The 14,026-nt window shown below is 41.2% G+C and overlaps 1 protein-coding gene and 1 gene segment (V, D, J or C); both read left to right on the top strand.

The window, feature by feature from the left end:
- Positions 1-301: 301 nt before the first annotated feature.
- On the top strand, positions 302-8,857 carry LOC113129620 (uncharacterized). Its single transcript, XM_026305657.1, has 8 exons — positions 302-525; positions 650-915; positions 1,344-1,356; positions 3,658-3,756; positions 5,230-5,428; positions 8,060-8,175; positions 8,275-8,581; positions 8,854-8,857. Exons 1-8 carry the CDS (start codon positions 408-410, stop codon positions 8,855-8,857), a joined length of 1,122 nt encoding a protein of 373 aa, XP_026161442.1. The 5' UTR covers positions 302-407.
- Positions 8,858-9,528: 671 nt separating this feature from the next.
- Positions 9,529-10,334, top strand: LOC113129619 (T cell receptor alpha variable 19-like). The segment is given in 2 exon segments: positions 9,529-9,756; positions 9,847-10,334. Coding segments are annotated over 2 exon segments (606 nt in total).
- The last annotated feature ends 3,692 nt before the right edge of the window (positions 10,335-14,026 follow it).

Here is a 14,026-nt window from a genome sequence, read left to right as displayed (position 1 = left end):
AAACTTCCTGAACACCTGAGGTCTGCTCAAACTGTCAGCTCATTCAAATCAGGACTGAAAACTCTGTTGTTTACTGCTGCCTTTGAATAATTGTTCATCCTTGTTTTCTTAATGTGCTTTTATGTTTTATTTTAATTTACTTTACTTGATTTAAATTCGTTTTATGTTAAATGTCTTTACTTTTAAATGCTCTTTTCAATGCTTTTAATGTAATTATATGCCTTGTAAAGCACTTTGAATTGCGTAGTGTATGAAAGGTGCTATACAAATAAATTTGCCTTTGCCTTTGTTGATACACAGTCTGAGCTTCTTGGATGATGAGGCTGCAGCATCACTGTCATTTCTAAAGCTTCCATCAGCCTGAATGGAAACAGAGCACAGCAAGAGGAGGAGCTACACAACTGAATATGAAAGGCTTCATTTTGGAACTGAAGAGCTGCTGTCTTCTCTCTGTTGTTCATTCAGTCCAAGTGAAAATGATGCTGCTGCTTTTCATTTGGATGCTGATGGTCTCCTTTCATACTGGTAAGTCAACTCTAACTGGAGAAAGTGGTGAAGATACAGAAACATTCCTGAACAGTTTTATAACAGTGTGTTCAGCTTCAAGAAATCTAAGTTTCATGATGAAACATATTTTTGTTCTTCTCAGGATCCTCTGAGGATTTACTGACACCTTTTAAAGAGGAAATGACGACTTTGGAAGGAGACACTGTGACTCTCTCCTGCAACTATTCAGGCTCTGTATACAATGTATACTGGTATCAACAGAAGTCCAGTTCATCTCCACAGCTGCTAATCGCAGAATATTCAGAGAACACAGGGAGAAGGTCTATGAGACATGACAAGAAAACAAAGGAGTTTCATCTGCAGATCTCCTCTGCTGCAGTGTCAGACTCTGCTGTGTACTACTGTGCTGTGAAGCCCACAGTGACAGGAAACACCAAAACTCTGTACAAAAACCTTTGGAGCAAAGACAACACAATACTCCACAACATCCACCAGAGGGAGACACACACTGTTAAACTTCAGTGGTTTGTTGCAGGAAGTCAAAGCCCAATCAGCTTGATGCTGAGGAGAAGAGCTGTGCAGCAGACACTGTTTAGTTGTTTCATTCTACTGCAGTGGAAGAACACTGTTCATCTGCTGTCTGACTTCAACAACTCCAAAGACATGTTGCTTTACTTCTTTCTCTTTTTATCTCACTTTATAGGTGAGTTTGACCACAAACAGGCGTCTCATTCAACCTCGCAATGAATTTGTCTTTGGCAGGAAGTCCTGGTCAACAGTTTGTGTCCACAGAGTAACACTGTACACTGACATTTTCCACTGTCTTCTCCTCTCAGCCTCATGGACAATGTTCGTCTAATGGCTTCATTTTCTCTACTTTTTCCAGGACTAACAGCTGGAGACACAATCTCTCCTGTAGAAGATGAAGTCACTGGAAGAGAAGGAGAATCTGTCAAACTCACATGTCGCTATCAAACAACTGCAACTGGTGTCGTCCTTTACTGGTACAAACATCATTCAGACCTGGAAGCTCCTCAGTTTACACTCAGGAAAGGAGCTAAAGGAAACACAGATCAATATATTCCTGATAATCGATATGAATCCCAAACATCAGATACATCAACTGAACTGACCATAAAGAGTCTAACCCTGGCAGACACAGCTCTCTACTACTGTGCTCTAGAAACACAGTGATACAAAGTGTAGAAGAGTCTGTACAAAAACCTGAACACAGATATCTGACTACTCTTCAAAGGGGAGGGAAGTGGGATTCAAACCACAGCTTCATATCAGATTTATTCTGCTCATTCCTGTTTGATCAGAGTCCCTGTGGTTGCAGCTGCTAATGAAACACTGGGGGAGGATTCACATCAGCAGCAAATCCACATCAATGACAAAGAAACTAACTGATTGATGTAGATTTCACCACTGAATTAGTTTTGTCAATTTAAGGTCCAATTCGGTCCTGGCTCCTCCTGAACACCACCACTGTTGAAAAACCACAAGATTAATTCTGGTTTTAGTTTTTGCAACCTGCAATTTTTTTTTTTTTTTTTTTGCAGTTTACTCAAACACAGTCTTTAGTTTGTGAACAAAAGCTGCTGTGGGAACTTTCTCTACAATAGCTCATTTGCTGCAGCTATAAACACAGGTCTGCCCACAATACCTTGTGGGAGATTCGGTTATTGACTTGAGTGCAAGGACAGAGTGTGTGCAAGTAGTGGTTTGACAGGCAGGTCAGCCATCCTATGGTTTTGATCAGGTTGAGTAAAATGATTGGTCAGTCTTTGTTGAGCCTTGCTGCTGCCACAGATTGTAGATTTTTTTCTGCCCATTTAACTTTTTCAGAAACAAAAAATAATTCAGATAGGGGGCTGCATGTGGTGTGGTGGTTAGCGTGCCCAACCATGAACACAGTCATTCTGGTTCAACTCTGGGACTAGGTGTCCTTTGTGTTGCCTGTCTTGCCTTAGTCTCGATTCTATATTTCCTGTCATCTCTCCACTGACCCATATAATAAAGGCAAAAATGCTCAAAAAAAAAAATTCAGATAGAAATCAACTACCTGACTTTACACTCTCACACAGGAATACGGAATGAGGTGATTTGCAAATATACTGGGGAGCACAACCATGTAAAGCTTTAAAAACATCAACGCGGAACTTGACCGTGAGCCAGTGTAGAGAGGCGAGTACTGAGGTAATGTGCTCCCATTTTCTGGTGCCAGTCAATAATCTGGCTGCTGCATTTTTGCACCAATTCCAATCAGTCCAGCAATGATTTAGTCAAACTCAGATGAAGTGAGTTGCAGTAACTCAACCTTGAAGTTATAAACACATGAATTACAGTTTGAAGGTCCTTCATGGAAAGAATTGTCTTGATTCTTGCAATGGATCATAATTGAAAGAAACTGCTTTTCACAACAGCATTAATGTGCTTATCAAAAGACAACGCAGGATCAAAGACAACGCCATGGTTTCTAACACGGTCGCATACATTTGATGACAGGGGGTCAAGCTGCTTGACAATGCCAGACGACACAATCTTGGACCAAAAAAAAAGACATTATTTCAATTATATCATTATTTAACTGTAAAAAATTCAAGTCCATCCAGCATTTAATGTCCTGAAAACATATAAACAGATTTGACATAGAACACTTATTGTTTTTAACAGGAAAATAGAGTTGAGTGTTGTCGGCATATCGGCACCAATGCAAAAGCTGCTTTGGAGTCAAATGACCATGAGCCTTCTCCCTTTAACATAACTACAACATTTATGAACAAGCTCCACAGCCTGGATAATGAGCCAGTTAGTGATAAAAACCATGCAATGTTATGCAAAGCAATAAAGACCAGTGAGAAGCTGAAAAGTCGTCAGTCCTGTGTGAAAGGAGGAGATGAAGAGATGAAGGGAGGAGCAAAACTGTGACTGAAGGACAGAAAAGACAAACTCTCACAGTGGAGTTTAAAGCAGAAACAGCTTCTATCTTTAAGATGGAGTCAGTGCACTTACATCTCTTTTCAGCTTTGTTTCTGACCACACTGACAGGTAGGAGAAAATTCACTAGTGAACATAAAAATGTAAAATAGAATTCACTGATAAAACCTTTGGAGCATTAAGTTATAACAGAGTTATGTCTTCCTTCAGGTGTCGGCTGTGAAGATCTGAGTCCAGTCAACAAAGAAGAGTTCAGTTTAGAAGACGGCACTGTCACTCTGTCCTACAAATACCACAAACTGTCAACTGGTGATTATTTCTTCTGGTATCGCCAATATCCAGGAAAACCACCAGAGCTCCTCATCTCACACTCTGCTTCAGGACAAGTGGGAAATAATCCAGTTCCTGGACTGAAGGTCAAAGTCGAGGAAAAGCAAATCAGCATGAACATCTCCTCTGCTGCACTGTCTGATTCTGCTGTGTACTACTGTGCTGTGAAGCCCACAGTGACAGGAAACACCAAAACTCTGTACAAAAACCTTTGGAGCAAAGACAACACAATACTCCACAACATCCACAAGAGGGAGACACTCACTGTTAAACTTCAGTGGTTTGTTGCAGGAAGTCAAAGCACAATCAGCTTGATGCTGAGGAGAAGAGCTGTGCAGCAGACACTGTTTAGTTTTTTCATTCTACTGCAGTGGAAGAACACTGTTCATCTGCTGTCTGACTTCAACAACTCCAAAGACATGTTGCTTTACTTCTTTCTCTTTTTATCTCACTTTATAGGTGAGTTTGACCACAAACAGGCGTCTCATTCAACCTCGCAATGAAACACCAAAACTCTGTACAAAAAACTTTGGAGGAAAGACAACACAATACTCCACAACCAACTGTTGATGCTTCAGACACAAGAAACCATGAAAACAAATAAACAGGCTCTGACCTACTCAGTTAATCCTCTTCATACACTGTGGGTCATTAGGCCACAATGAGCTCCTTCCATTGTTCACCATCCTTGGAAACATGGAGAACTACAGCCCAAATTCACACTAAAGTATTAACTAATAACACACTGAAATCACTAGTTTATATGTTCAGACATCAAAATACACAGAAAAACTCAAAACAACAAAGATTTAAACTTTCACAGCTGAAGATTTTTGATTGAAGCTTCAACAACAAATCCACCATCTTTGATTTGACCAAACATGATATTTACATTGAAGAGAAAAAATCCTGAAGAGAATTTACAAAGTCTCATTTGTCAATGTTCCTTCTCAGTTTGCTTGTACTATTTGTGATAAAAGATATTAAAGGGGTCGTAGCAGGTTCCCAACAATTAGCAGCTTTATATGTCAGGGACCAACGAGAATGTGCAGCAGCTGTAAAACAGGAAACGGGTCAGCTGAAATGTTCAATGATGATCACATACAAGACAAGTTGGACACTGAAAGGAGACTGGTCCAAACTGTGTTCAGAGTAAAGTTGTCAGCAGGGGAATAACACAGGGCTGTGAATGAGCCCTGTCACTGTGATCAGGCTCCTCCTTCTAATCCACCAACTTAGTGTTGATGAAGACTAAACAGAGAGATCACAGCCTTCTTCATACTGGCTGGAGCTCCCAGTTCCTCAACACTGCACATATGACGCCTCTGTTCATCTCAGTGTTGCTGGCTGCTATGTGCCTTGGTATGAACACAACTCTGTTTCTCTGATATCATTCCAGCATTGACATGACTCTTTAACAGCACACTGACACTGTTTGTTGGTGTTTTACAGAATGCAGAGCACAAAAAGACAACGTGCTGCAGCTAGAAGGAGATGTGACTGCTACTGAAGGAGACGCAGTAACACTTGGCTGTCTGTATAACAGCAGTTCAACAAGTCCATATCTCTACTGGTACAAACAGGATGGAAACAACAGCCCCACGTTCATCCTGAATCGAGTTAAACTAGATGAAGGCAACACACCAGACGAGTACAGGGAGAGATTTTCATCCACACTGAATTCCACATCCAGATCAGCTCCTCTGAAGATCCAGAAGCTTCAACTGTCTGACTCTGCTGTATACTACTGTGCTCTGAGGCCCACAGTGACAGGAAACACCAAAACTCTGTACAAAAACCTTTGGAGCAAAGACAACACAATACTCCACAACATCCACCAGAGGGAGACACACACTATTAAACTTCAGTGGTTTGTTGCAGGAAGTCAAAGCCCAATCAGCTTGATGCTGAGGAGAAGAGCTGTGCAGCAGACACTGTTTAGTTGTTTCATTCTACTGCAGTGGAAGAACACTGTTCATCTGCTGTCTGACTTCAACAACTCCAAAGACATGTTGCTTTACTTCTTTCTCTTTTTATCTCACTTTATAGGTGAGTTTGACCACAAACAGGCGTCTCATTCAACCTCGCAATGAATTTGTCTTTGTCAGGAAGTCCTGGTCAACAGTTTGTGTCCACAGAGTAACACTGTACACTGACATTTTCCACTGTCTTCTCCTCTCAGCCTCATGGACAATGTTCGTCTAATGGCTTCATTTTCTCTACTTTTTCCAGGACTAACAGCTGGAGACACAATCTCTCCTGTAGAAGATGAAGTCACTGGAAGAGAAGGAGAATCTGTCAAACTCACATGTCGCTATCAAACAACTGCAACTTATGTTTATCTTTACTGGTACAAACATCATTCAGACCTGGAAGCTCCTCAGTTTATACTCTGGAAAGGAGCCAAAGGGAACCCAGGTCAATATATTCCTGATAATCGATATGAATCCCAAACATCAGATGCATCAACTGAACTGACCATAAAGAGTCTAACCCTGGCAGACACAGCTCTCTACTACTGTGCTCTAGAAACACAGTGATACAAAGTGTAGAAGAGTCTGTACAAAAACCTGAACACAGATATCTGACTACTCTTCAAAGAGGAGGGAAGTGGGATTCAAACCACAGCTTCATATCAGATTTATTCTGCTCATTCCTGTTTGATCAGAGTCCCTGTGGTTGCAGCTGCTAATGAAACACTGGGGGAGGATTCACATCAGCAGCAAATCCACATCAATGACAAAGAAACTAACTGATTGATGTAGATTTCACCACTGAATTAGTTTTGTCAATTTAAGGTCCAATTCAGTCCTGGCTCCTCCTGAACACCACCACTGTTGAAAAACCACAAGATTAATTCTGGTTTTAGTTTTTGCAAACTGCAATTTTTTTTTTTTTTTTTTGCAGCTTACTCAAACACAGTCTTTAGTTTGTGAACAAAAGCTGCTGTGGGAACTTTCTCTACAATAGCTCATTAGCTGCAGCTATAAACACAGGTCTGCCCACAATACCTTGTGGGAGATTCGGTTATTGACTTGAGTGCAAGGACAGAGTGTGTGCAAGTAGTGGTTTGACAGGCAGGTCAGCCATCCTATGGTTTTGATCAGGTTGAGTAAAATGATTGGTCAGTCTTTGTTGAGCCTTTCTACTGCCACAGATGGTAGATTTTTTTCTGCCCATTTAACTTTTTCAGAAACAAAAAATAATTCAGATAGGGGGCTACATGTGGTGTGGTGGTTAGCGTGCCCAACCATGAACACAGTCATTCTGGTTCAACTCTGGGACTAGGTGGCCTTTGTGTTGCCTGTCTTGCCTTAGTCTCGATTCTATATTTCCTGTCATCTCTCCACTGACCCATATAATAAAGGCAAAAATGCTAAAAAAAAAAAATTCAGATAGAAATCACCTACCTGACTTTACACTCTCACACAGGAATACGGAATGAGGTGATTGCAAATATACTGGGGAGCACAACCATGTAAAACTTTAAAAACATCAACGCGGAACTTGACCGTGAGCCAGTGTAGAGAGGCGAGTACTGAGGTAATGTGCTCCCGTTTTCTGGTGCCAGTCAATAATCTGGCTGCTGCATTTTTGCACCAATTCCAATCAGTCCAGCAATGATTTAGTCAAACTCAGATGAAGTGAGTTGCAGTAACTCAACCTTGAAGTTATAAACACATGAATTACAGTTTGAAGGTCCTTCATGGAAAGAATTGTCTTGATTCTTGCAATGGATCATAATTGAAAGAAACTGCTTTTCACAACAGCACTAATGTGCTTATCAAAAGACAACGCAGGATCAAAGACAACGCCATGGTTTCTAACACGGTCGCATACATTTGATGACAGGGGGCCAAGCTGCTTGACAATGCCAGACGACACAACTCTTGGACCAAAAAAAAAGACATTATTTCAATTATATCATTATTTAACTGTAAAAAATTCAAGTCCATCCAGCATTTAATGTCCTGAAAACATATAAACAGATTTGACATAGAACACTTATTGTTTTTAACAGGAAAATAGAGTTGAGTGTTGTCGGCATATCGGCACCAATGCAAAAGCTGCTTTGGAGTCAAATGACCATGAGACTTCTCCCTTTAAAATAACTACAACATTTATGAACAAGCTCCACAGCCTGGATAATGAGCCAGTTAGTGATAAAAACCATGCAATGTTATGCAAAGCAATAAAGACCAGTGAGAAGCTGAAAAGTCGTCAGTCCTGTGTGAAAGGAGGAGATGAAGAGATGAAGGGAGGAGCAAAACTGTGACTGAAGGACAGAAAAGACTGAAACTCTCACAGTGGAGTTTAAAGCAGAAACAGCTTCTATCTTTAAGATGGAGTCAGTGCACTTACATCTGTTTTCAGCTTTGTTTCTGATCACACTGACAGGTAGGAGAAAATTCACTAGTGAACATAGAAATGTAAAATAGAATTCACTGATAAAACCTTTGGAGCATTAAGTTATAACAGAGTTATGTCTTCCTTCAGGTGTCGGTTGTGAAGATCTGAGTCCAGTCAACAAAGAAGAGTTCAGTTTAGAAAACGGCACTGTCACTCTGTCCTACAAATACCCCAAACTGTCACCTAGTGATTATTTCTTCTGGTATCGCCAATATCCAGGAAAACCACCAGAGCTCCTCATCTCACACTCTGCTTCAGGACAAGTGGGAAATAATCCAGTTCCTGGACTGAAGGTCAAAGTGGAGGAAAAGCAAATCAGCATGAACATCTCCTCTGCTGCAGTGTCTGACTCTGCTGTGTACTACTGTGCTGTGAAGCCCACAGTGACAGGAAACACCAAAACTCTGTACAAAAACCTTTGGAGCAAAGACAACACAATACTCCACAACATCCACCAGAGGGAGACACACACTGTTAACCTTCAGTGGTTTGTTGCAGGAAGTCAAAGCCCAATCAGCTTGATGCTGAGGAGAAGAGCTGTGCAGCAGACACTGTTTAGTTGTTTCATTCTACTGCAGTGGAAGAACACTGTTCATCTGCTGTCTGACTTCAACAACTCCAAAGACATGTTGCTTTACTTCTTTCTCTTTTTATCTCACTTTATAGGTGAGTTTGACCACAAACAGGCGTCTCATTCAACCTCGCAATGAAACACCAAAACTCTGTACAAAAAACTTTGGAGGAAAGACAACACAATACTCCACAACCAACTGTTGATGCTTCAGACATAAGAGACCATGAAAACAAATAAACAGACTGACTTACTCAGTTAATCCTCTTCATACACTGTGGGTCATTAGGCCACAATGAGCTCCTTCCATTGTTCACCATCCTTGGAAACATGGAGAACTACAGCCCAAATTCACACTAAAGTATTAACTAATAACACACTGACATCACTAGTTTATATGTTCAGACATCAAAATACACAGAAAAACTCAAAACAACAAAAGATTTAAACTTTCACAGCTGAAGATTTTTGATTGAAGCTTCAACAACAAATCCACCATCTTTGATTTGACCAAACATGATATTTACATTGAAGAGAAAAAATCCTGAAGAGAATTTACAAAGTCTCATTTGTCAAATGTTCCTTCTCAGTTTGCTTGTACTATTTGTGATAAAAGATATTAAAGGGGTCGTAGCAGGTTCCCAACAATTAGCAGCTTTATATGTCAGGGACCAACGAGAATGTGCAGCAGCTGTAAAACAGGAAACGGGTCAGCTGAAATGTTCAATGATGATCACATACAAGACAAGTTGGACACTGAGAGGAGACTGGTCCAAACTGTGTTCAGAGTAAAGTTGTCAGCAGGGGAATAACACAGGGCTGTGAATGAGCCCTGTCACTGTGATCAGGCTCCTCCTTCTAATCCACCAACTTAGTGTTGATGAAGACTAAACAGAGAGATCACAGCCTTCTTCATACTGGCTGGAGCTCCCAGTTCCTCAACACTGCACATATGACGCCTCTGTTCATCTCAGTGTTGCTGGCTGCTATGTGCCTTGGTATGAACACAACTCTGTTTCTCTGATATCATTCCAGCATTGACATGACTCTTTAACAGCACACTGACACTGTTTGTTGGTGTTTTACAGAATGCAGAGCACAAAAAGACAACGTGCTGCAGCCAGAAGGAGATGAGACTGCTACTGAAGGAGAGGCAGTAACACTTGGCTGTCTGTATAACAGCAGTTCAACAACTCCAACTCTCTACTGGTACAAACAGGATGGAAACAACAGCCCCACGTTCATCCTGAGCAGATATAAACTGGATGAAGGCAACACACCAGACGAGTACAGGGAGAGATTTTCATCCACACTGGATTCCACATCCAGATCAGTTCCTCTGAAGATCCAGAAGCTTCACGTGTCTGACTCTGCTGTGTACTACTGTGCTCTGCAGCCCACAGTGACAGGAAACACCAAAACTCTGTACAAAAACCTTTGGAGCAAAGACAACACAATACTCCACAACATCCACCAGAGGGAGCCACAGACTTCATCAGCTGTCTCATCAACATTAGAGATCAGCCCCACTTTTGTTGTATTGTCTGAAAATTTGATGATTGTGTTTGCAGCGTGAACAGGTGTTCAGTTGTACAGAGAGCAGGGGAGGGGGCTCAGCACACATCCATGTGGTTCTCCAGTGCTGAGGGTCAGGGGTGGGGATGTATTGGGAGTCAGTCTCACTATTTGTGGGTGAGTGCTAAGAAAGTCTTTAATCCACAGTACCAGTCTACTGGGGACAGTGGTGATAAAAGCGGAGCTGGAGTCAAGGAAAAACATCCTCACATACACCCCCTTCTGCTCCAGGTGGGTCATTGTAAAGGGCAGTGTTTATGGCAGCCTCTGTGATTCTATTGGCCCTGCATGCATACTGATGTTAGTCTAAGGTTGAGGAAAGATTAGATGTTATATGACCCAGGACTATACTTTCAAAGCTCTTGGCTATGATGTGTGTGAGTGCGACTGGTCTGTAGTCATTCAGACAGCTGATGTTTGTGTACTTGGGCACTGGGATGAAAGTGGTGGTTTTCAAACATGCAGGTACAGTAGCATGTGCCAAGAAGAGGTTAAAGATATTGGTGGAAATCACTAAGAGCTGATGGACAAATGCACAGTCCATCTCTGCAGCTCTTATCAGAGCCCTCACATCTACATCACTGTGGTGGGTTGAACAGACGCTAGCTCCATAGCCTTGTCCGTGACCTGTGGATGTAATTCAATTCAATTCAATTCAATTTTATTTGTATAGCGCCAAATCACAATACAAATCATCTCAAGGCACTTTACAAAAACTAAAACTAAAAACCCAACAATTCCCTTATGAGCAAGCACTTGGTGACAGTGGAGAGGAAAAAACTCCCTTTAATGGAAGAAAAAAACCTCCAGCAGAACCGGGCTCAGTTTGGGCGGCCATCTGCCTCGACCGGTTGGGGTGAGTGGATAGAGCAGAGAGAAAAGAACAGCAACAATAAACAACAAATAGACACTGCAAGTTGGTGGGGCCAGTAACTGCACATCAGCGATAAACAGCTCCAGGACCAGGGACACCTGCAGAAGGTACAGAGAGAGAGAGAGAGAGAGAGAGAGAGGGAGAGAGCACAAACTAGGGGAGAGAGAGAGCACAAGGTTAGTAACATTCAATGGTGGAATATACATGAGGTGGGAGAGAAGGGGGGGTGGGGTTAGGGTAGGGGAGCTCAGTGCACCGATGGTCCTCGGGCAGTCTAGGCCTATAGCAGCATAACTAACTAAGGGATGGTTCAGGGTTGCCTGAAGCCAGCCCTAACTATATGCTTTGTCAAAGAGGAAGGTTTTAAGTCTAGCCTTAAAAGTACAGAGAGTGTCTGCCTCCTGAACCCAGGCTGAGAGCTGGTTCCACAGGAGAGGAGCTTGATATCTAAAGGCTCTGCCTCCCATTCTGCTTTTGCGAACTCTGGGAACCACAAGTAGGCCTGCACTCTGAGAGCGAAGTGGTCTATTGGGATAATATGGTACTATGAGGTCTTTAAGGTATGAAGGAGCTTGATTATGAAGGGATTTGTATGTGAGAAGAAGGATTTTAAATTCTATTCTATATTTTACAGGGAGCCAATGAAGAGAAGCCAATATAGGAGAAATATGATCTCTCTTGCTAGTTCCTGTCAGGACTCTGGCTGTGGCATTCTGGATTAATTGGAGGCTTTTTATTAAGATATTAGGACATCCAGATAGTAATGAGTTACAGTAATCTAGCCTTGAGGAAACAAATGCATGGACTAGTTTTTCTGCATCATTTTGAGACAGGATGTTCCTAATTTTGGAAATGTTGCGCAGGTGAAAGAATGCAGTTCTAGAAATTTGTTTTATGTGTGAGTTAAAGGACATGTCCTGGTCAAAAATAACTCCAAGGTTTTTTACAGTAGTGCTGGAGGCCAGGGCTATGCCATCTAGAGTAGCTATAATTTTAGAAAAGTTATTTCTGAGATTTTTAGGCCCAAATATAATGACTTCTGTTTTCTCCGAGTTTAAAAGTAAAAAGTTACTGGTCATCCAGGCCTTTATGTCAGTTAGACAGGCTTGAAGTCTGGTTAACTGGTTTGTGTTAACAGGTTTAATAGATAGATATAACTGAGTGTCATCCGCATAGCTGTGGTAATTAATAGAGTGCTTCCTAATGATATATCCTAAAGGAAGCATGTACAGGGTGAACAGAATCGGTCCTAGCACAGAACCTTGTGGAACTCCATAACTAACTTTTGTTCGTGTGGAAGGTTCATCATGGACATGAACAAACTGGAATCTGTCCAATAAATAGGATTGGAACCACTTTAACGCTGTTCCTCTGATACCAATCACATGCTCCAGTCTCTGTAATAAGATGTTGTGGTCAATGGTGTCGAATGCTGCACTAAGGTCTAGGAGGACAAGTATCGAAACAAGTCCATTATCTGAGGCTAAGAGAAGATCGTTGGTAACTTTCAACAGTGCTGTTTCTGTACTATGATGTGCTCTAAATCCTGATTGGAAATCTTCAAATAGTTCATTCCTGTGTAAGTGGACTGATAGCTGCTTAGCAACAGCTTTTTCTAGGATTTTAGAAATAAATGGCAGGTTGGATATTGGTCTATAATTAGCCAAGACTCCTGGATCAAGACTAGGCTTTTTGAGTAAAGGTTTGATTACTGCAGTCTTAAAGGCCTGTGGTACGTAGCCTGATACTAGAGATAAATTTACCAAGTCCAATAAAGATGAGTTCATTAATGGCAGGGTGCCTTTAAGCAGTCTAGTCGGGATGGGGTCCAAGAGACACGTTGATGATTTCGATGAAGCAACTACTGATGTAAATTCAGAGAGATCTATAGGAGAGAAGCAGTCTAAACATAACTGAGGTCCTACAGATGATTCAAGAGCTACTGTAGTAGAAGATTCATTTATTGCAGGTATAGGAAGCATCTGCTGAATTTTATCTCTAATAGTTGTGATTTTATTTGTAAAGAAACTCATAAATTCATCACTGCTGAGAGCTAAGGGAACACTGGGCTCAACAGAGCTGTGACTTTTTGTCAGCCTGGCTACAGTGCTGAAAAGAAACCTGGGATTGTTCTTATTTTCCTCTATAAGTGATGAATAGTATGCAGTTCTGGCTTTACGGAGAGCTTTTTTATATGTTAGTAGACTGTTTTTCTAGGCTAGATAAAATTCCTCTAAATTTGTGGAACGCCACTTCCTTTCCAGCCTTCGTGATGCCTGCTTTAAGTTACGAATATGTAAATTATATCATGGGGCTACTCTTCTCTGAATCACTAACTTCTTTTTCAGAGGGGCCACAGAATCAAGCTTTTCACGCACTGAGGTTACAGCACTGTCAACAACATGATCAATTTGGTAGGGAGTAGGATTAAGGCAGCTGCCCTCCACTATGTTTATACTTGGCATAGATGCAAATAGAAATGGAATCATTTTCTTAAATTTATTAACAGCGTTGTCGGATAAACATCTGCTGTAGTGGAATTTTCTTCCAAACGCTGCATGATCCATCATTTTAAATTCAAACGTTATTAAAGAATGATCTGACAAAACAGGATTTGGGGGAAAAATTATTAGATGTTCAATTTCGATGCCATAGGTCAGAACAAGATCAAGGGTGTGATTAAAACAGTGGGTGGGTTTATTAACGTTTTGAATGAAACCAATTGAATCTAATATAGAATTAAATGCAATGCTGAGGCTGTTATTTTCAACATCTACATGAATGTTAAAATCTCCCACTATAATGACTTTATCTGATCT

This window comes from Mastacembelus armatus, unplaced genomic scaffold (assembly GCF_900324485.2).
Source record: "Mastacembelus armatus unplaced genomic scaffold, fMasArm1.2, whole genome shotgun sequence".
NCBI classification, from domain to species: Eukaryota; Metazoa; Chordata; class Actinopteri; order Synbranchiformes; family Mastacembelidae; genus Mastacembelus; species Mastacembelus armatus.
The sequence above is the reverse complement of the archived record's forward strand: the minus strand, read 5'-3'. Positions and strand labels throughout refer to the sequence as shown.